General features: G+C 49.6%; 1 protein-coding gene across 1 annotated transcript in view; it reads left to right on the forward strand.

The window, feature by feature from the left end:
* Positions 1 to 1,074: 1,074 nt before the first annotated feature.
* WNT5B (Wnt family member 5B) overlaps positions 1,075 to 22,257 on the forward strand; it is a 65,843-nt gene continuing 44,660 nt past the window's right edge. The window contains exon 1 of the mRNA XM_015285801.4: positions 1,075 to 1,347. Coding sequence (XP_015141287.1) covers positions 1,342 to 1,347 — 6 coding nt within the window. The 5' untranslated portion in view covers positions 1,075 to 1,341. The remainder of the gene's footprint in view (positions 1,348 to 22,257) is intronic.

The raw sequence follows: 22,257 nt of genomic DNA on the forward strand, positions 1-22,257 counted from the left end.
GCCACAAGCACCAGGTTACTGTTTACCTCCAGCTGCACCTCTTCTACCCCTCTGCTCACATTAAAAGAAAGTATCTCTAATGACCGCTGTGATGGGAATGGCTGGTTGTAAACTAAGACATGGAGAGCCTGCAATTAGCAGCACGGTGAATCCTGTGCCCCAGCCCTCACCTGCTCTTCTCCAAATGCTCACGTGAATGTCCCCACTGGGAACACACACAGATCCTTGGGGCTCTTTGCAGATAGATGCTCGTGCATGGGTACGTGGCCGGAGCAGCGTGATCCAAGCATGGCCAGGTGGCTGATGCCCACCTGCATGTGGCTCTGAGAGGCACAGGCTTGGCTGCTCCTCGTGCTTCGTGCCAGGCTCTGCAGCTCCCACTGCACAGAGACTTTGGATTGCGGACATCATGGGGCCCTGAGATAGGGATCCCAATGCGACAAGTGTAAATCCTGGCTTCGTGCAGCCATTGGGCTGCCACCCAGCTCCGAGGCCAGGCACATAACTGTGTACGCTCACATCCCAGCCACGCCAAGGGCTGGGCACCGTGCTCAGCGATCCCCACGTCAAGACGCGGTGATCCTGCACGTGCCCCCCTGCCCCCCCCCCGCTCCTATCAGGGCAAGCCAGAATCTGGCAGTGAATCTGTCGAGTGTAATGGGCGCAGAGGCGGGGGAGAGTCCCTCGACGTGATGCCAACAATATGGGCACGGGGTGGCTTTGCCCGCTGGGAACCAACCCCCCGACAGCTCCACACCGCCCCTGGCTCCCGGTACGTTCCCCCCGAGCGGCTGTCCGCTCCCCACGGCAAAAGCTGTGGAGGCAGCGACCCGCGGGCGGCCCGGTGCCCCGGGAGAGTCTCCCCGTCCCACTCCACCACTCCGGGCCGTCGGCGCGGAGCTCCCCGCCGGCGGCGCCCCGGGGCCGGCCCCAGCCCGCCGCCCGTCCCCTTCCCGCCGGCGGCGGCGGCGGTGCCCGCGGCGGGGCGGGCGCAGGGGGCGGGCGCGGGGCGGGGGGAGGCGGGGCGGAGGCGGCCGGAGCCCCCGGGATCCGCCGGCACCTCCCGGGCCCGGCACTCGCCGCCGCCAACTTCGGCCGGGAGTCGCCCTCGGAGCCTCCGATCCCGCAGCCCAGCGCCGCCGGGGAGGGCAGCGCCGGGAGCCGCCCCCCGCTCCCCTCTCGCCGCCGGCGGGGGCTCAGCGCGGCGCGGGGGCCGCGGCCCCCGGGGCAGGTGCGTCCCCAAGCGGTCTCCGGCCGCCGCGGCGGGGGGCGCGGGGCCCCGTGCCCGCCGCGGGCACCCGCTCACCTGCCGTCGCCGCCCGGGGACACGGCGCCGGGGAGATGCAGGTAGGAGGCGGCCCCGGCCGGCGGCGGCGGGGCAGGGAGGAGGAGGAGAACGAGGAGGGCGGGGAGGGAGGCGTCCCGCTGCCGGGCGGCGCGGCTCCGCGGGCCGCTCCCGTCCCGTCCACGGCGAGAGGCGGCGCCGGGGGTCGCCGCTCTCCGGCAGCCCCGAGCGCGGCAGCGCTTCTCGCCGCCCGCCCGCGGCAGCCCCGCGCACTTCCCCCCCACCCTCGGACGGACGCCGCTCCGCGCTGCTCCGGCGGCGGGGAAGGGGCCGTCGGGGGGGCGCCGAGCGGGACGCGGGCTGGGGGCGGGCGGGGACCTCCGGCGCCCCTCGGCCCGGCACGGAGAGTCGGGGGAAAGCGCCCGGGGGCCGCGGCGGTGGGAGAGAGGCGGGTCGGCCGCGGCCGGCCGCTCCTCGGTGATGCGACGGGCGGGACTGGCAAAGCAGGTGTACCCCGGTAAGGCGGGCGGTACTCCCCGAGGAGGAGGGGTGTTCCTCTGGGACGAGGTCCCGTACCCTCCTGCGAGCCCCGTGCCCACGCTGTCGCTCTGGCCCTCGTGCCCTGAATGCGGCAGCGGGCCTCGAGTCGGGCAGCAGCACGGGAGACGGTGCTCGTGCCCTGGAGACAGGCTCAAGTAGCGATGCGGCGTCTGGTGTCACGGCACCAGGGTGCCAGCATCGCAGCTGTGCCCATAACAGGCACGCTGCTCTACGAAACTCGCTTTTCCTGAGCATCGTGGTGCAGTACTTCTCTCATAGTGGTATAGGCAGAGGAACTTCCCCAGATAGATTCTTGTGTGCCGTGACGCGCTTTGCTGCCCCGTGTTCTTTGCGTATTTCTTCTACCACCAGTTGAGCATCCTTGTCGTGCTCCCTGTGCAACTTTGTCCTGCCTCCTAATGCTGTCCAGCAAGTGTTCACCATCACCCTCACTCTTCTGTCTGCACCCACCTACTCATGTGTTTGTGTGCTTTTTGTGACAGAGCAGCGCTCTTGCTCACACGTGGACCAGTATTTATGTTCTTGCTTCGTTTTCTTTGTAGCCAGGAACTGGTGCACATCCATCACGTTCTTCAAGTGCACGTTTCTGACAGTGTGCCCTACCACACTTCAGTGGTGCGCAGAGGCTGCCTTTTGCCCCAGTACCTCCTCTCCTGACTCCACACTGTTACATGCTGAATGTTCCTTCCTGCTGAGGACTTTCCCAAAGGTCACAGGAGGGACAAACTCCTCTTGAACCACTGTCCCATCCATGGACACGTGGATTTGTACAAAGTGAAGGTCGGGCGTTGAAAGAGTTCAGGTGGAGTTTTCTTCACGCATCCAAAACGTGGAATAAGCCACCATGTGTGGCAGCAAAGCTAGCCCAAGCACTCTTTTTTTTTTTTTTTCTCCTCCTTCTTTCATGAAACCAGCCAAGTATATGAGGGGAAAAGCAAAAGGTTTGCCTGCCAGATGAGGGTAGGAGGCAGAGTTGGACAGGAGAGCTGGCCACAGCCCAGCCGTGGATTTCCTGAGCTCCCAGGCTCCATCGCTCACTCACGCTCCGTGCCCAGGAGCGTCAGCAAGGGATTCCTTCCTTTTGGAAGCGAGTCTCCCCGCAGCTCATTCGGTGACATGGGGATTGGTTCACCTCTCCTCTCGGCAGCTGTAAGCAGCCCCTGTGTCCTTTGCCCAGTCTCTATTGTATGCAAAGCTAAAATGTCCTTGTGTGTGTTTCTAGCCTCTTTTTGGGGCATGCTGAAGCTGAAATTGCTGCTGGCTTCCACCACTGAGGGTCTCCTCTCCCAGCCCCTTCCCCTCCAATCCAGAAAAATCCACGAGATGGGTTGAAAAAATTGAAGTCTTGGAAGTGCTGGGTCTAAGAAGTTGGTTTTCCTTACTTTTTTATAGGTAGTCAGTCATTGGAAAGTCTTTTCCAGGCTTTTTCTTCAAAGACCAGAAACAGCTTTTTAAAGAAAAAATCACATTCGTGTATACTGAAGTTTCCAGGAGTTTGGGTGCTTTCAGGCAATCAAACGTTGTGAAATTTAGAAACCCAGATAGATCACCTTTGGGATAGTGGGATCACCTTTAGTGTTCTTTTTGTAGTCCAGTAGGCCTCTGTGTTCCTGGGCTGCTTTAGATCTCGGGTCTTTTGTCCCGAAGTTGTCGGGCTTGGGTTTCGAGGCGTGCAGGGAAACCAGTCTTTTCTGACAACTGCACTATTGCTCAGTTAAATGAATATAAATTGTTTCTGTTCAGAAGAACTTTTTCCTAATGGCTGATCAGAGTTCTGGTGAAAACCATTTCATCATTTAAAAATTAATTGGACGCGCACGCAAGAAGTGTTTCAGAAAGACTTTTAAGCACAGTGCTTCTTAAATCAGGACGTGGATAGCCAAGGCATGTTGTCACGTACGGCTGCCCAGTCTGTGATGTACAGAGGAAGGGATGTTGGCTTGCTGGAAAAGGAATACGACTTCATTAACATTGAAGGTGGTGCAAAGGGGAGTCATGGGAGTTGTTCCTGGTCTGGAAACAATCCTTTCTGATGGGAGATTTAAGGAATGTGGACCTAAGTAGCATTTCAGAGAGGGAACTGGGAGGTGGGTTGGTGTGATAGCCAAGTGCATTCAGTGGTAGGAATTGGCTGGTACTCAGAGAGCTTTTTGATTCAAGGAGAGGGCTGTGCGCAACAGTGCGTGGACGGATGTTTTGGCTGTGTGCATTCATGTTAGCACTAGGCATCGTGTTTGACAGCTGGGTGATGAGCCATCGGAACAAACTGCCAAAGGAAATGTTAGCTCTTAAAATCCTCAAATAAAGACCGACTATCTTTTTGGAAGAGGCGCTTTATTTCATGAGTGATGGGGCTGGCTGCAGAGATAGCTGGATGGAAACGTACGTACAGAATCGTGGCAGGACCGGGCCGTGCAACCCATGCCCCTTTGAGCCTTGGTGTGCAGGTTGACAAAGCTCACACAAATCTTCGTCTGCTGCGAGGGAGGCAGAGCAGCAGGGTCATTGAAAGCAGACTGCTGCCTCTCAGTGCAGCTGTCTCGCAAAGTAGGGATGCTCTCACGTCCCTTGTAATTACGCAGCCTTTCTTCGCAGAAGCGCTTTGCAAGCCGAGACCTCTGTATGCCGCAGCCTGCCCGTCTGTGGGGATCCTTCACTTGTCCTTGGACGCTGTGAAACACGTTGTAGAGTTTGATGACTTGCAGTGAGGCTGCAGACAGCTGGAGGAAGGCAGTGCTGTGTATCCCCTCGAGTCCTCTGGGCCGGGAAGACTCAAGTTAAAATTTGGCTGAGTTTGCAAGACTTTAACTCCTTCTTCTTTCATTAAGTGTCACAAGCAATCACCAAGCCTCTTCCTTCACGCCCTTTTCCCTCAGCATGGTTGCTCAGCAGGGCTCTGGCACCACACCATCTCTGTGACCTTCTTGTATTTTCTCTGGTACCTTCTGTCTGCGTGCAGCCTCACATCCATCAGAGCCCGGCTGATGGGACTGCAGCCCACGCACACCTCCCTGGGGGACATGGCTCTGCAGGCCGTCAGGCCTACATGGAGGCACCCTCGCCTGTGGTTGCACCCTGCGCATTTATTGGGGTGTCCTCCCCAGGCCCAGGCACAGGCAGGCGGCAGGAGCTGTGTGAACCCTGTCTCTTCCCCTTGCTCTGTTTACCTGTCTATATTTAACTCCCTGGCTGGCTTCATCCCTCCAAAGCCAACCTGCTCTCTTGTGGCTGAGCTGCGGGTCTGGCTCGTGCTGCAGTGTTTCCTGGCGGCCTCGGGCCCGTGGTTTTCTGCTCAGTACTTCTCTCCGGCAGGCACTGGTTCTTTCTAGGTCCTGGGCAGCTCGTCCTCCCCGCTTCTGGCTTTATTTTTAAACCTGACTGTGCAAAAAGGGAACCTCAGAGCCCTCAGGCTGGAGGGTCTCTGTCTCTGTCATCTCCAGATGTTCTTTTCTTGCCCTGTGTATGCTGCAATGGGCTTTGGGACATCTCCCCTTGTCCTGTTACACTCAACAGCCGTTTTCAGTCTGGCTGTGATCAATCCCAGAGGGATTCCCAACACGCTGAAGAGCTCATGGCTGTCTCTAAAGGGTCTGTGCCTCTTGCAGCCCTGCTGGACCCGGCGTTGGTCTGTAGGTCCTTCCTGATGGATGTGTCTTCCTTACTCTGCTTTGTGTGGAACTGGGCTTCCCTGAGCTGGTGCTGGTCCCAGTTTGTTTGGGAGTCTACAGATGTGCTCCTTGGCTTCAAAATAGTTGGCAAGAGGGCAAAGCCAAGGAGAGGAAGCATTCCTATTTCTGTTGGGCAGAATTAACTTTCTGTAGTTTCAGAATCTGGTACAGTAAATATGGCCCAACCTGGCAGCCTTACTCGTCTTCATAAAAAGGGCAGGATCAGACCAGTAGTGTCCTGCATATCCCTGCAAGAGACCCCTAATTGATCTCTGCTTTTCCAGGCATGCCTGGTTGTCGTGTAGTTAATGCTGTGGTCTACCACATGAGAGAGATGGTTTGAATCCTGGCCTCCTCTGTCACTATTTGAGCTAAGCCGGTGGCCTTCTTTTTAATGCCCTTATATTCAGAGGAAGGGTATCGAAGGCCGAGGTTTTCAGCAGTGACTAGTGATTTGGGGCATCCAGCTTGAAACGTTGTCAAAGGTCTTGATTTTTTTTTTTTTTTTATTCCAGGGTTCGGCTCATTCTGACACTTGGGCAGGCTTAAGCAGTCTGGAATTGATTACTCACAGTGACGAGTCAGTTTTGAAAGACTTTGTCTCAGGAGCTGGAATGGCATTAGGAAAAATGAAATCAGATAAAATAATGCATTCTGTAGGTCTCTAGCAGGGGTGCTCCAATAGGGTACATCTTGCTTGAGTGGGCATCTGCTGCGACCAGAGAACTTGTGGCACTGTTGCATGCAGGGACTTGCAAAAAGGGTTTGGGTGTAATTTTTGTTTTTCATTAGGTCATAAAAAAGCTTGAAGGGTTTGATGGCTTTTGTCTTAGGAAAAGAAAAGGAGAGCAGCATTGTATCTTATATATATATGTATATATATATATATTTCTATATCAAGTTTATGTGTGAACTTTTTTTTAAATATAAAGCTTAAGTTGTAGTTTTATTTTGAAGGATTTGGGGAGAATAGAGTGTACTTTCTCTAAGCGTTGGAGATGAAGGAGACTGAAGTTGTTGGGTAGAGCATGTGTTTAGGCTATTTTTTTAAACATTGCTAAGGGCAAAGGGTTAATAACAGCCATACCAATACTGATACCTGTGTTCTCAGTGTTCTCCCTAAATTTATCTTCCAACTGTTCTCTTGGCTGTTTCTTGGCTGTTTCAGTATCGCTGTTCCACAGAGTCCTGGAGCACTGGAGCACCTCTGTTACGTACAGGTCAGTTCTGAAGCAAATAAACTGAGCGTATCCTCGCTTAGCTGTTAAAGCCTCTCTGAGCTTTGTTACACATCAAAGAACGACGAGAGAAACGTGTGAGCCCAAGTACGCCATTAATAGGACGTTTTTCAGAGAATATCATTTTGTGGCTGCCAGGTTCATTAGTCTCTGGGGTGTTCCTAAGTACTCCAGGGTTGGCTGAAGTCATAAAAAACTGATAGCGTGCAGAAGAAAATGAAGTTCCTTTTCTCCTTCTCTTTTTACAGATAGAGCAGTTTAGAGGTTTCCCAATGATGTTCAGCGGTACAGACTTGCTATAATTACCATAAATACTGGATGTGGCAGAATGCTGGGGTTTTGTTTAGTACGTGTTGCCGTTATCATTTCTGTGTCACAGCTGGGATGCTTTGGGTACCCTGTGGCTGTCATCACCATTGATTCTGCCCAGCCACGTGTACTAAAAAACAAACTGGAATTTTACAGTCCTGCATTGAGGGGATGCAGATATTCATGAGGTAGCCCCATTACCCTGCGTGCTGTGGGGGAGACCTCTGGTTTTGAACCAGGGTGTCACTTCTTGCTCCGGCACAGAGTGTGCACGAGGTTTCCCACTGACATCTGCTGCCCTGCGTGTGACTGCAGCTGTTGTTCCACCTGCGGAGTTCGCGGCCCACCATGCAGGTAGAGCCGAGTTAGCGCTCGTGTGAATTACAGCCAATTCCCTGTCACAGTTTCTCCTCTGTTTTTATAACTATTCCCCATTTCCATCTATTCTTAACAAGCTGTTTGGGAGTTTTGCCAAAGGACAAAAATGAACTTCTAATAATTTTTTATTAATGGCGAGAAAGTTTTCAGCTGGGTGAGCTCGGTGAGCGCAACGCTGTTTATGTGCAGTTTTTACTGTGGCTGCTCAGGCTCTTTCAGCATCTCTGCTGCTTTCCAAGGGGCATGTGCAATCCTGAAAGGTTCGAGAGCCGGTTGTTTTCTGCACAACTCGCTTAGTTGATCTACCAGTCTGCATAACTACAGTGTCACACCAAAAGGATAAGAACCTACTGCACGTAACAACCACATTTGTTTGTCCACTAGGCTTGTAAAACTTCTGTATTTTCAAAGAAAATGGTGCCATTTTAGGTCAGATTTACCTACAGGGAATGGTTGACTCCTGTCAGCCTCTGTCTGCACTCGACCGCTCTTGTTAGATCCCATCCACAGCAGAACAGCACTGGCACTACCTGCCTGTTTGTGACACCTTCGAGGAGCATGAATGGGAGCAGCAACAGCAAAATCCCAACTCCTGCTGGGATAAATGGCAGCACAATGGTATTAACTGGGGTGTTGTTGTTTTTTATTACTCCACAAACTAACAAAGTTTTGTGGGATAAACTTGATAGTAGTCTTGGCCAGGCCTTAGTGAGGTGCAAGGTGATGCTTGAAGTCAAGTACAAAACCAAGCTGCAAGCAATAGGAAAAGTGGTAATGTTTAGACAGAGTCAGTTTGTTCTAATGAAGCCTGACTTTGGCTTATGGTCGAAGCCAAATTAGGAAATGTATTTTAAATACATTAGAGATAAGGCTCTGTCAGTTCCTTGCCACTTTCTGTGAACCTGTGTGAGATCTGGCTTGGTGAACCTCGTGCTTCATGCAGTCACCTCCAAGCTGAGCAGATGGAAGGTGGCTGAGTACCGCTCACCATCACAGCATGGATGGATGAAGCGCTTTGCCTCTCACCTATGCAGGCTCTGTATTTATGCAGACCCATTTTTCCTCCTGGTAAAAGAAGTTTTCACTGAGGCCCAATCCCTCTTTGGATTATCAGTCAAGCCTTTGTGCAAGAGGACATGTGCACGGATGAGGGAGGCCCAGGAGGAGGATACCCTGTGGGACTGACAGATCCCCCAAGCAGTTCCCATTCCCAAGTCATGTACTGTCACCCAGAAGGTCTGCCAGTGGAGGAGGCTCATTCTGGTGTTGAAAGCTGTGTAGTTACTTTCACAAAATCCAATCCCCATTTGGATCTCAGGCAGATGTCGCTGCCCTGCTGAGCGCTGTTGTCATTGAAATCTCCTTCTCACTGAGCTTTGCTTATCCCTTCATCTCCTCTGCCCAAGTGGGCAGGAGCCTTTGACTTTCAGTGCCAAGAGTGTTAAACGTATCACTTGATCCTACCACTCTTTCCTTTGGTAGTGCTTTCTCTCAGTACACCTCAGCACGTACTAGTGTTCTTCCAGACCAACTTGCTGACTTATAACTTGAGGTCCTGTGCCTGTAACTGGTTGCCATAGATCGACTCGCTGTGTGGTGTTAATGCAGTGCAGACTTGCAGGCTCATGCTCCTCGTCCCATTTGTCAGGAAAACCAGACATTAGTGGTGTGGGTGCCTTTTTGGTTGAACTTCACAACCCCGTGTTTGTGCTATACTGCTTTCTCTCGTTGTCCCCACCTCTTCAGAAAACACTGGTTATTTTTGCACAGGGCAGAGATTGCTGTTGGTTTTACGTTTGCTTAAAGACATCTTCAGAGATGTTGAGGATTCCTGCAGTTTCATTTCAGATCTCGTTTTGGTTTTTTGTTGTTGTTGTTGTTTTATTTCTGTAAAGAATCAATATTAAATAAGTAACAAGTGTTAAGAGGTGATTTAATGTTTCCAGAGTCCCATTTGCCCTGTCCTTTCCAAGATTTCGCAAAGCAGACCATGGGAAAGAGTGCTGTAATCAAACGTGCTAAATAAGAAGTGCTGCTCTGTGGGGCATTTAGGGCTGTCTCCAGATCTTCCCCATCATCTGTGTGTAAAAGTGGGGCTCTGTTGTCCAGAGCTCATCCGACACTACAGACCCTTTCCTTGAAGTTAAAATCAGTAATTGCTCTGTAATGTATCAGAGTAGGATGTGACAGAGTCTAATGTGTAAGTGTAGGTGATGGCATACTAGTTCCTCACAGAAGCCAACCACACCTGGTTCCTGGTGTGTCCAGTTGGGCGTACTCATACTGGGGACATCCATATCCTTGGAGCACATGCCCACTCCTCAAGCAGGCGACAGGAACAGACATGGAGCTGGTAAAATAATAGGTTTTGACTAGAAGACATGCTTTGGTCTACAGTGAAATTTTCAGAAGGAAAACATGTTTTTTCATAGTGATGTTTCAAAACCTAATGATTTCTGTTTGCAATTGCCACTCAGACTTAGTGTCATGTGAAGTTGAAACCTGAAACAGGAGTTTAAATTTCAGATCAAGATACTGAAATCTCTGGTTTTTCATCAGTGTTTTGTGTTGAGTGTTTTGTTTCTATCAATAATACCCTGTTTTTTTCTCTGCATTTTCAAATCAAAAGCATTTGGAATTGTTCATGGCATGAAATAGTATAATATTTTGACCTTTCATCCTTCCTTGGGATGAAGGCAAATGCTGAAATCCCAGACCTTCATGGGGAACAGAGATTCCATTCTCTGACCAGACCCACAAAAGTATATTTCCACTGGTTTTGCTGGCTGGCTACTCCAATACTTTGTGTGTGATGACTTGTAATTCACTGCAGATTGAATCTGCGGCGCGTCCACATGGCTGGTCTGGAGAGGCTGAGGGCAGTTAATCTTCCTTACTCTGTGTTGTGTTTTCAAATTAATATCCAGATTTCTTGCCCAAGATAAATTTTCCTTTCTAACCAGTGTTTGGTAGTTCACTGCACGGCTTCCTGATACAGAATCCACGCACAAAGCAGAACTCCGATGCTCTCTTGGCATAGCTACAAGCTCTCATGGGACGTCGGGACGTTTGAAAACGTGAGACAGCTACTTGGTTGTCTGTTGTTTGATATCCTGCAAGCTGCCATATATCTTCCTGCCCAGAAGTTACTTCTTCCCCTTTCCACTATGGTGGGGGATGTCTTCCGGGCTCCGCGTGCTGTCTCTGAAGCAGTTGCATGGTGTTCCCCAGAAGCGTGCTTCTGTAAAGTTGCCTCGAAGCGTAATCCAGAGAAAGTCTCTGAACCAAGAAATGTCTTTTTCTGTTTGGCTTTGAGGTGTTATCTCCACTCTTCCAAAATGCAACTGGCTCCATCTATGTCCCTAAGCTGTTTTGTTTGGAGCCAAGAGAGCTGAGAAAATCAAGGGAGGCCACACACATAAACAACTGTGTGTGAAATCAATTAGTCTAAACGAGCAGGAGACATGTTCTTGAAGGGGAAAAGAGTGGTTCTCACGGCAGCTTCCCCTGTGGATTGCCTTGGCGGGCCTGCTGCAAACATTACATCACGGGAATGATGATGAGCCAGGTGAATGTTTTAACTTTTCTTCTAATTTCGGCCAGTATTTAGAGTGGCGTTCGACTGTGATTGAAGACTCTTCCGTGCTCTTTGTGAATATTCTAACGAGGGCTTTTAATAACAGAAATGCTCATAACTACCAATAGCAGACGCTATTGAAGGGGCCTGCATTTTGACAACTTCACTTCGAATATTTGCATCCTAAATTTGTTTCTAGGAACTGTACTCATCCACTCAGGGATAAGAAGCCACGTCTGTTACCCTGGTGTGTTCAGGTATCAGATTTTCAGCAGTGTGTACAGAAACAGTCTACAGGACAGGAAATGTTTGCAGGAGTTCTTATGAACAATTGCTTATCTCAAATCAGAGAAAGATCTTACTGCTTTTCAAGACTCTGAGAAGAAAAAGAGGTTTCCTCAAGTCGTATGCTGCAAGCTATTATTCCTCTCTGCGGTTGTGTGACCCTGAAACAGGACACCGATGTGCAAAAGGACTTCTAAACCTGCTTGACTCTTGGATCGTTGTCAGGTATGGCCAGAGTGCCCAGCCTTCCCCACAGGAGCAGAGTTATTCATGTCTCAGCACACTGTGGTCCTGGGCTGTAGGATACCCCAGGGCCAGTGATTAAGATCACATCCCAGTTCCTCTCTGCACCTCTTTAAATAATAGTCTCCTTTCTCTGTAGGCTGGCCTGGGGCACCGATGATGTTCTGGGGGCAAAAAACTGCGTTCAGGCATTGCTGGCTGAAGGAAGGCCACAGGAGGGAGGCTGGGAGAGTGAGAGCACTGCTCAGGGGAAAAGGAAGAAAGATTGGGAAATCTGGGAGGCAGCTACTCAGCTCAACCTCCTAAATTGCCGCAGGAGAATGAAGCAGTGCAGCTCTGAGAAATCTTTTTGTCTTTGTGCTTGTGGTACCATTCAGACATTAAAGTCTTTTCATGGCCATGAACCTTCCCTGGCCCCATCCAACCTCCTCCCATCTGGGGATGAGGAAAACAATAAGGGAAATTGCTTTGTGCTTTGCACTGAGGTCTGCCTAATGAATCGCACTCCGCTTAGCCTAGCTCTGAACGGAAAGTTCCTCTCTCAGCACAAAAGGTTCCCAAAGGCTTACAGAAGAATCACCTTTGTTAGGGAAAGCTGCGGGATAAGGGTATTGTCTGGATTCTCCTGTTTGTGCAACCTTGTGGTTAGGTTTTGGCTTGATTTCTTGTTTAACTTCTAATCTGCGATAATGTATTATTCCATCTTCCTCAGGCGCTTTTATACATAGCCAAAGCAGCCAGCGTGCTTCTTTATGCACCTCAATATTGCTAGTATTGCCAGCGGCCCCTTGGTTTTACACCTCTGAGAGGGGAGTCCCAGTGTGTTCATTCTTCTGTGATGCTCGTGTCGCGCTGCTTCCCTTTCCTCTTACAACACACCCGAGAAGCACGTGTCCTCTACGTTCCCTTCTTGGGCTCGGAGGGAAACACAAAGGACATTTGACAACACCAATAAATTAAACCTCTAATTTCCAGAACCTAATTATGGTTCCTGGCTTTGCTTCCTGACCTGAAAATAAAACTCCTCTTGTGAAGTTCTTTTGTTTTTGTTGGTGGCGGTTTTGTTTTGTTTCGTTTTTGCAGCAAAGCAAAGAAACAAAAGCCACGCTACCAGTGCAGAGAGTGGTTTGCTGGGTTCGTTTTCCCGTGTTTCTGTCTGGGTTCTGCTCGGCCAGTTGTACCCCAAGCTGCGCTTTGGGAGGGGCATCCTACACTAAATATATCCGCAGCGTCTGTGAAATGCAGTACGGGGCACTGCGTCATTTGGTGGAGTTTACTTGGAAACTACGGGGGGAAGCCAGCTTTTATTTTCGACCTAGGGTCAGATGCATTTGGGCAGTTGTCTCACCCAGAATTTTAGTCTCGATCAGGAGCTTGTCCTTGAAAATCGAGACGGAAAACCTTCTCTCTGAAATAAAAAAACAAGCTCACTGCAGCAACAAAATAACACCGGAGAACCATCATTTTCTTGTTCAGCAACCAGGTTTAAGATCCAAGGGCTTCTTCGGATAGGACACCTTAAAAAGTAAATAAAAAATATCTCATGCTTGAGTATCATGGCGTACTGAGTAGAGGAGCTGGTTTGATACCGAGTGCTCTAAATATATCAGGGGGAACTCCAGCTCTGGCAGCGCACTGACAACTGCAGTCCTTGGGCTTTTGGATATACTGGGACAGAAGGGTATATCTCCAAGAAATGCATGATGAACAGACACAACTTAGTGCCTAGAGAGGGTTTAGATTTGCAGCTTCTAGCCCTGATTTGAGGCTTGACTTCCTTCCACATTTCCAGAGCGTGGAAATGTTGAGGTGCTGCACCTGAGCTAGCTTGGCTCTCTACCTCAGCAGGCCCACTGTGGCTGCACTGGTAACACAGAGCTGGGGCCCCCTGGGGAACTCACCCTGATAGATAGGTGGTGAAGCCCTCATTGTCTGCCTAGAGCAAACCAGCAGCTCCTGCCTGCATGTCTGACACACGGCAGTCACATCTCTGGCTGCTGAATGTGTTTTTCTTTCTTCTTCTCTAGGAGTGAGAGGAATGCTTGTGTCTACGGCAGTCTTAGTAAACTAGGAGATGAGGAGACTGTTCAGAGTAAGGTCGAACATATATCCAGAGATAACAAAGTAAATCCTGCCTTCTGTTTCATGGTGCCCAGCAAACCAGGCCCACACTACAGACCAAGACCATCACATTCCACTTGTGTAGAGTACTGGACATACCAGGAGCCTGACCCACAGTCCCTGAACCACCTGATGTGCACTTTGTACCATCCACAATGAAATACTTAACATGTATTTAGGAGGATTCAGATGTGAGGATGAGGGCTGAGATCTCTGGCTTTGTGACCTCTGACAAGGTGGAGCAATGCCTTCTCTTCATAGGTTTCACCTGGCACTAAGGATGCAAGCAGCTGGGAGGGCAGAGGATTGTCATTACCATCTGAGCCTGCCAGGTGTGGTTTGTCCTCTCTAACGGCAAAGTGTTAGGAAAACAGAAATACTTCAGCTCTGTGTCCGTCCTGCTCTTTTGGTTGCCCGGTGATTCCTAGGAAGATGGTAGGTGAGTGAACATTCCTAGCAGATATTTTGGCAGGTGTTTGACAGCTTTGTATCTCTGCTTTTCCTGTGCTTTCTTCAAGTGGGCACTGTTCTGTGGCTGGGTTGCCTTGCTGTTCTGGGGATGGTGGGGCTGGGGGCAGAGAGTTTCCTAGCCAAGGTGTGCAGAAGGCACGACCATGGCCATGTGATCCACCTGCTGCTCAGCAGGGTTGGATGCTCATGGGTTTTGTTCAGTGGTAGCACAGAAAGCAATCCTGTGTGTGCTACTCACCATGAAGGTGGTGTTTATGATTTATTTGGTGAGGAGGTGCCAGGTGGATGGTACCTGTCCATCTCAGGTCATTAACTAAGCCATGAGAATGTGTAATTAACCCTTCAAAAGTAAGTGCTGCTCTTGTATGCAGCTTGCTCTCTTCTTTCTTCCTCAAACCCCTCTCCCTGCCCCTGCTACAACTCAGGATACCTCCTGACAGGTGTGTTAGTGCTTCCCTATGCTCTTTGGCCTGGGACTCCAGGGCAAGAAACATCCTGCAGAGAACATCAAGTCTTGAGATTTCATGTTCATAAACTGCAGAGTTCTGGTCTACCAGAGGACTCCGTGGGGAGGAGAAACTTAGGCCTGCTGCTCCTCACCAGTCCTGATGCCCATTGCAAGCGTGAACATAGAGCAGTGAATAGATCCTGGCAGCTCTTTGCCTTCTACATGGCTCTTGCGTTTCGGTGCCTTTGAGAGAACAGCTGACAAGTTGGGGTTGTGGTTTTTGGGAGCGGTCTGGCTTTAAAGCAGCAACTCATTCAGCTGTGCCAGCAGGAGTGGCCATGAGCTTCCCCTCAGTTTGCAGATATTGAGTGCAAGAGGGTGAGGAGGGGGATGAAGAAGGGGAAAGATGCCTTGGTGTCTGGGAAGAGCAGGGACAGAGGAGGAAATGAGCTAGGAGAGGGGAGGTGGTAACCCTGCTGGGATGTAGTGCATGGGAAGGAGGGTGCCCGTCTGTTCATCCATCTCCCAGTGTCTACGCTGCACTGGTCGACTGTGATGGTGGCCTCAGCACAAAGCCCCAAAGAACTGAGGAGAAGCACGTGTGTGGGGAAGGAGGGAATGTGTTAAGGCAGAAGGTTAATCCCGCTGCTGCAAGCTCTTTTCTATTTGCACCCATCTCCTATTCAGTATATTCTCATCCACGTTTAGATGAAGGCTGTTGTCTCCTAAATAAAACCAGGACTTTATTCATACTCTGTAGCAAAGCCGCAAAGAAACCCCATGGCTGCAGAAGGCCGAGTAGGAGATTTATTTTATTTAATATTCCCCCTCATAGGTGCTGTACCAGTGCTGCAGGAGTGAAAAAATACAATTCGGTGTTGTGCCATGGGAAAGACAGTCTTACTGGGGGGATATAAAAGCGTGTGTGACTGGCGGAGGTCTCCTGGCGCTCCTGCTAATCCTCCCAGGTCTTGCTGTGGAGCACGTGATGTAAAACGCACAGTAATTCCCTTCTGTAGTTTGGGTAGAAATGTTTTGTTTCCTGAACTGGTGCTCTGTGTTCCTGTGTCCTTCTAAGCTGCTGCTGTGTCCCTCTCCAGCAGCCCTACCTTAACAGCTTGGCCGGTTTGCTGGGTGGTTCGGAGCCTTTTGATGGAAGGCGCTATTTAATTATCAGCGGTGTTATGTTCCCGGAGTTCGCTACATGAAAGCAAAATACCGGCAGTCTGTAATTAATCTAAGCTAATGTGCCACTGTTTACACTCCATCTCCCAAACCAGACAGATGTAAGAAGACACCCAGCCTTCATCTGGGATCCTCCCAGGTTATTTCTGAGCTATCTTTGGAGAACTGCCGTGAACATATCTGCCCACCCCACAAGTCCCTCAGAAATGAGTACCTTTAACTTTCTGAAGGAATGAGTGGGAGACTTTGTTCTCTGGCAGGCAATGGGGTTTCATGCCTTTTCGTCTGCTTTACCACAGCTGACGTTGGCTGGCATGGCGCTGGAGTGCAGAACCGCTCCAGCAGTTGTGAGTTTTGCGGTGTCGCTTCCTCTGCCACTCGAGGTGACTGCAGAAGGCTGCTGCTCATGGGGACCCGCTGGCTCCCTTTGGGTAGAAGATGTGCGATTCTCTGCCGGCCTGGCCTCTGCTCTTAAAAATAAAATACCATAGGTGTTTGTTTCCGGTCACTCTGCTACAAATAGTTAGCAGAAAAAAGGTGATGAAAATGCTTAGTGCTGTGGAGAGACTTGAAAAGATTATGCGTCTGTAGTTAGAGTGAAGAGTAATAAAAAGGAACGTGACAGAAGCATATAAACGTAGAAGCGCAGAGAAGTAAACCAGGCATTCCTGTGTGTACTTTTACGTAGTACAAGGTTTCCAATTGAAACAAAACATCTGACATAGGTGAAACTTACTTTTTCTTGCAGCACATAAATAATTGAGACCAAGAATTTAGTAGAATTCAGAAAGGATTAGATATTTCTATGGATAAAACTCTTACGATTTATGGATTTTATTCTAGCTGTTTCAGGAGGTATTGGGCCTCCTGCTCCCAGACAACCTTCCATCTGCAGCTGGTTAAGCTGGCCCCATGGATGCGTAGTGCCTTCCTTTGGAATACCTGGGGATGGATGCTGAGTTAGAGCCTCATGTTCCCAAGCACCTCTGCATCAAGAGCTGTCTGTAAACATGGCTGGAGTCAGAGGTGACCAAGAGCTTCTAATCACTTGCGGGTCGATGTGTGGCAAGCGTGGCCATCATCTTCTCTGTCCGTAGATCTGAGATGACAATCGTGCACCATGTGCGCTGCAGTGGGTAGGTGGGCTCTGCAGGCCCTCATGTGGCCCAGCAGGAAACTTGGCAGCATCAGAGCACTTACGGTTCCCCTCCTCATGGGGAGGAGCAATGCAGCAGGATACAGGGGGACTGTATACAGGGGGCTTCCTGGGGATGCTCAAGGCAAGCCCCCTGCCTCCGACCCCCAATTTCTTGCTGATTTGGCCAAGGTAGTGTGCTAGCAAAGCTGGCCTGGATGGAAGAAAGCCTGGTGATATCCAGCAGAGGGTGCTCATAAACAGACAGCCTGAGGAACTGGGTACTGCTGCTATCCTGCACTCTGGTTCTTGTGCAGCCAGGCCCCAGTTTCAAGGGGGCTGTGCCCATGCTGGCAGATAGAATGGGGCTGGAGGGTGAAGCAGTGGGTGCTGGAGACATCCACATAGCAGCATGGTGGGGGCTCCTGTCTAGGATTGGCTCTGATTAGGTCCTACGACATGAAGGAGTGTGAGGTGTCCCCCTCAGGCACGTTGGCGTGTTCAATTTGAGCCAAAAGGAATCCATTCTGCCAGCTTAAAGGCTGCTCCAAGTTGCAGACCAGCACACGGACAGTGGGAATGATGGGAGATTTGCTTCAAAGTGAGTCCTGGTTTGAACTGCACTGCTGGCATACTCCTGGCCATCTCACCGTTGGTAGCGGTCAGGCTGGCTGTCAGGTCGCTGCCACCAGAGTCAGGTTGATCCTTTCTGAAATCCTGGTGACTGCAGATGCTCCATCTGCTCTCGTTCAGGGCAGATTGCAGTCCCTGAGTTTGGAACCAAGTTTATGACTGAGAGTATGAACTCATAACTCTCCAAGTGCATCTTGGTCAAAGCTTCGGAGTGCAATCAGATCTCTTTGTTTGAGCCACGAAGTATGGTGCAAAACTGTAACTTGGTCCCAGCTGTGCTCAAAAGGGTCACAAACCTTTCGGTGAACCTGGGCTGAGTTTGTGCCAAATCCCAGAACCAGGTGTATTTTTCATGTGCTTTTAGGACTGGATGTTGTAAATGTTACGTGGTTCTGAAGTTTAGTCCATAGAGCAAACGCAGCATGTCATCAGGGTACTGGGATTAGGGAAGAAGAGGAGGAATTTTTCTTCAGATAATTATAGGCAGCTGAGTTGCCTATGAACAAGAATCCTGCTAATGCTCAGCACCTTTGGAGAGCTTACTTGCCTTGCAGTGTAGGCATCCCTGAACTCTTGTACATCAAAGGGTGTAATGCCTGCCTGGTCTGTAATTCAGCACATCTTGCATTACACAAAGATCATAGGTCACAATTATATCAAATGCAGGAAACTTCACTGCTGTCTTTAGAAGTCTCTCTTAGGTTAGAAAACTAATACGTTTTCTACTGGGAAAAAAAAAAAATCCTAGACTGTTTAATAAATGTACCAAATTAACAGTACCATCTTGTATAACTCATCCTTATGGTGATCTCTTAGGTGGGGTTTTCCATCAGTAGCTCAAAGCACTTTACAGAAGAGATTCTTCTCACAATCCCAGTGGGGAAACCAAGGTAGAGGAAGAAGGTAGAAGGCACATGTTCAAGGTTATGTGGCCAGCCGGAGGTGGGAGCTGCAATAAAATTTGAGGCTCTTAGTTTTGTGCTCTGCTGGAGTTGCTTCTCCAACCTCTGAAGTGCCTTTAGGTCTGAGCGAAACACAGCAGCTATTGACACAATTCAGGGCATAAAGCGGAGGGAGGCAGAAGTGTAATTATGCACATAGGAGCGGTCACGTAGCCAAATGCCAATGTTTGTGTAAAGCAGCATGTTGTCTTTAATAACCTCAAGCGTGGTCAGGCACCCATTTATTTCCTCTGAAAGACAACCCTCCATGCGGGTCAGCACCCTCCAGCACTGCAGTGAAACACTGGGTCGGTGTTGACTCAGAGGAAAGAGTGACACTGACTGAGTCACCGCATCGCTTCCTGTGGCACCCTGGGTTTTCCTGGGGGTATCGGCAGGACCCAGCCCTGCCATCAGGGTGAGATCAGATGAGCTCGTGACCTGAGGTGGTCTGGCTGCAGTTAGGCGTAAGGAGGTACTGAAAAGAAACACAGCTCATTGTAAGGGCTAGAAGAGTGTTGGCTTTTTTTTTTTCTCTAAGGATTTCATCTTGAGTTACAGAACTTAACAAAAAACAACAAAAAAGCCTTCTTTAACTAACTTGGTAATAATAGCATGGTTTTAAATGTACTTGTTTAGCCCATGCTGACTATATGCTTACACAGCTACCTCTGGCCTGGGAAAGATCGAAACCACAATGGCTAAGTATAGAGGCCTCTAAAATATCTTCATGTATGCAGTGCCTGAATACACAAACAGAACTGGTCTCTTCTGTCTACAGGAGCAATATTTTCCATAGGATTTGTATTGACAGAGGTTTCCCCCAGAGTTATGCTTATTTATTAGAACAAGAATCCTCCAGAACTACATCCATGCGCTGAACCCCATTTCATGACCACCTTCAGCCTGGTACAAGAAATGTAATCTCTTCCTGAAGAAAAGTAAGCACTTCTTTCATTCTGTGGTGGAGCAGGCTCCTAACTAGGGATTGCTTTTTTTCTTTAAGTTGCTTTTTCTTGTTTAGTTTTTGAAAAGAATGAGGAGCTATTGCTTGGATTTCAGCTTCGACTCCTGAGAGCAGCTGGTGCACGGAGGAGAAATTCTCCTGTCTTGAATGGTGCAGGGATCCACGTGCTGAGCAAGCAGGCTGCACTGCTGCAGGATGTATGGAGTTAGTGCTTTGTAGCCCGTTTTCTGGAGTGCACATCTATGGCTCTCTTGGAGCCTCACCCCTGGCTTCTCTGTGCGCCTCCCTTCAAGCCTTTGACTTAAACTGCCACGGTTGCTTTTGGGCAGCTGTGGGCAAAGCAGCTTTCTATTCCTTCTCCGAGTGCTATGCCTCAAATATGTTCCTGCTGATTCCCAGCTGTGGGCTACTTTTATACTGACACAACATATTCTTGTGTAAATGAGAGATTTCTCTGAAGCGGGGTTAGCGGCGCTGGGGTTACACGTAGCTGTAGGCAGCGCGCAACATCGTTCTGGTGGGAGTGACGTCCCATCCGAGGCAGGAGGTGCTAGGAGTGGCATGCTGAATGCATGCCCAAATTATGCGCTCCAGGGAGTAACACCTGGTTTATGAGACATGTGCGGATGTTGCGTAGGTGGCCCTCAGAATGCTTGTAGATTTTCCTATCGTTTCTACCGTGATTATCTCTTCTGGCTCTGGATCATTTGCTGGCACACCAGCAACCCTGGAAACCCCCCAGCTTTCATAATAGTAAGAACTTGTCCTTCCTTTTTGGATAAAGCAGCTTCTTTAAATGTTTGCAGCAATATGCAGCTGAATACATAGACAGTTCTTTCAACACAAAAACCCCACCTGACACAATTTGTCTGCAGTTACGGACTCAGGCTGTGTTTTGAAATACTTCCAAATACTTATTTCTACAAGGAGTATTCTTCAGGGAAACGGTATGGAAGCGGGCAGAAAGGAACACGCTCTAGGACCTCCTCCAGGGTTGATGAGAGGCTCTGACAACTTCACGATGCTGTGCCTTGGGTACAGGGATATGTGGGATTATATTTGAGATGTCTCTGATGACTTCCTTGCAAAGGCCTCAAGTGCTTTTTTGAACTTCCACAAACTAGCTTTTCATTCTCACAGATATGTGATACTGCTCTCGCTCTATGCATGAAACAGCTGAGGTGCAGCCGAGTGGCAGGACTTGCCTGCTGGGCTGATGGTTGGACTGGATGATCCCAGTGGTCCTTTCCAGCTGTAATTCTATGCTGTCATGCAGTGAGCTTGGAGCAGAATCTATTCTCTTATTTTCCTCAGAGATGCAACTCACCAGAATCATAGAATCACCAAGGTTGGAAAATACCTCCAAGACCATCCAGTCCAACTGTCCGTGTACCACCAATATTTCCACATAAACCACATCTCTGAGTACAACATGTAAATGTTTTCTGAACACCTCCAAGGGTGGTGACTCCACCACCTCTCCAGGCAGCCCGTTCCAGCACTTGACCACTCTTTCAGAGAATGAATTTTTCCTGATATCCAACCTGAACCTCCCCTGGTACAACTTGAGGCCATTCCCTCTAGTCCTAGCTCCCATGTCACTAAGGAATCTCTGAACTTGTAGACTCCCAAAAACTCAAGCCCTTTATAGGCCTTTTCACTTACCTCACTCCACTGCTGCTGATGCCCACGAGGGCAATGCAGTGTGTAAGACACAGAGTTATAAGTTCCTGGGTGAGCAACATCCTCTCTGTGCTGTATGGTAGCTCAGTACTTCTCCTCTGCTGCACTAGCAGTGAGACTGGAGATGCAATTGTGCCTTGAAAACAGTTTTTTACTGAACTGAGCACAGCCACCTTGTCACCATCGGTGGCCCCTGGGCAGGGGGCAGAACTATATCTGGGGATTCCTGTGGAGATCACTGCTGCTGGATGAGTGGGGCAGCAGTATGGGAGATCACTAAAAGGAAAGATAAAGTAGTGAGGCTTGCAGGAACCTGTAAGAGAAAGTAGTGGGAATGCTGGGACAGAGGGACAGTGCTGAGTTACCCACCTGTAGTAGGACTCCTTTAACAACTTAAAATGGCAAGTTGTCTGTATAGCATCTTTGTAATATATAATAATATTGTAATACATGAAATCTCGTAACATCCCCGTGCAGAAGTCGCTTTACATTGTTAGGATTCTGGATTCAAGTCTTGCAGTCTGCAAATGTTTGGGAGGATTGTAATGGTTCACAGGCACGTTTATCATACAGCTAAAAATCCACCTGTATGGTGTAGCATTATAACTGGGCTCTTCACAAAGCAAATCCAGCACAGAGATGAAGCATGTTGCGCTTTGAGGTGCATCTACAGAGTTGAGCAAGAGGCCTGAAGGGGAAGGAATTGCATGCCAGGCCTTAAGAGGTTGCCCTAAACAGAAGAGTGATGAAGCCTTTTCTGTTGCCAGCTGTGGAAAGTACTTGGGGGCGGGGGAGGGAATGGGAGGAGAAGCTTAATCTGCAGGAAATATAGAAGATTTAAATGGATATGCAGAAAAATTATTATAAGAAAACTGGAAGTGGTTAGATAGGGGACAGCAGGCTGCAGCCTTGACAGGAGAGTTTTGGGAATGGATGAGATAAACCTTGTGAGGAACGATCCGAGTATACTTGATCCTGCCTCCGTGCAGGACGTTGGGCAGGGTTCTGTGGAAGGCCACTGTGTTTCAGTGATACTGTAAGGAGGGCTCTTGAAGGTTATCCGTGGATGGGAAGCTATGTAAAAATAGACTGGGAATTCCAGGAGGGAGGCTGGGTGAAAGATTCACTT

Source organism: Gallus gallus, chromosome 1 (assembly GCF_016699485.2).
Source record: "Gallus gallus isolate bGalGal1 chromosome 1, bGalGal1.mat.broiler.GRCg7b, whole genome shotgun sequence".
NCBI classification, from domain to species: domain Eukaryota; kingdom Metazoa; phylum Chordata; class Aves; order Galliformes; family Phasianidae; genus Gallus; species Gallus gallus.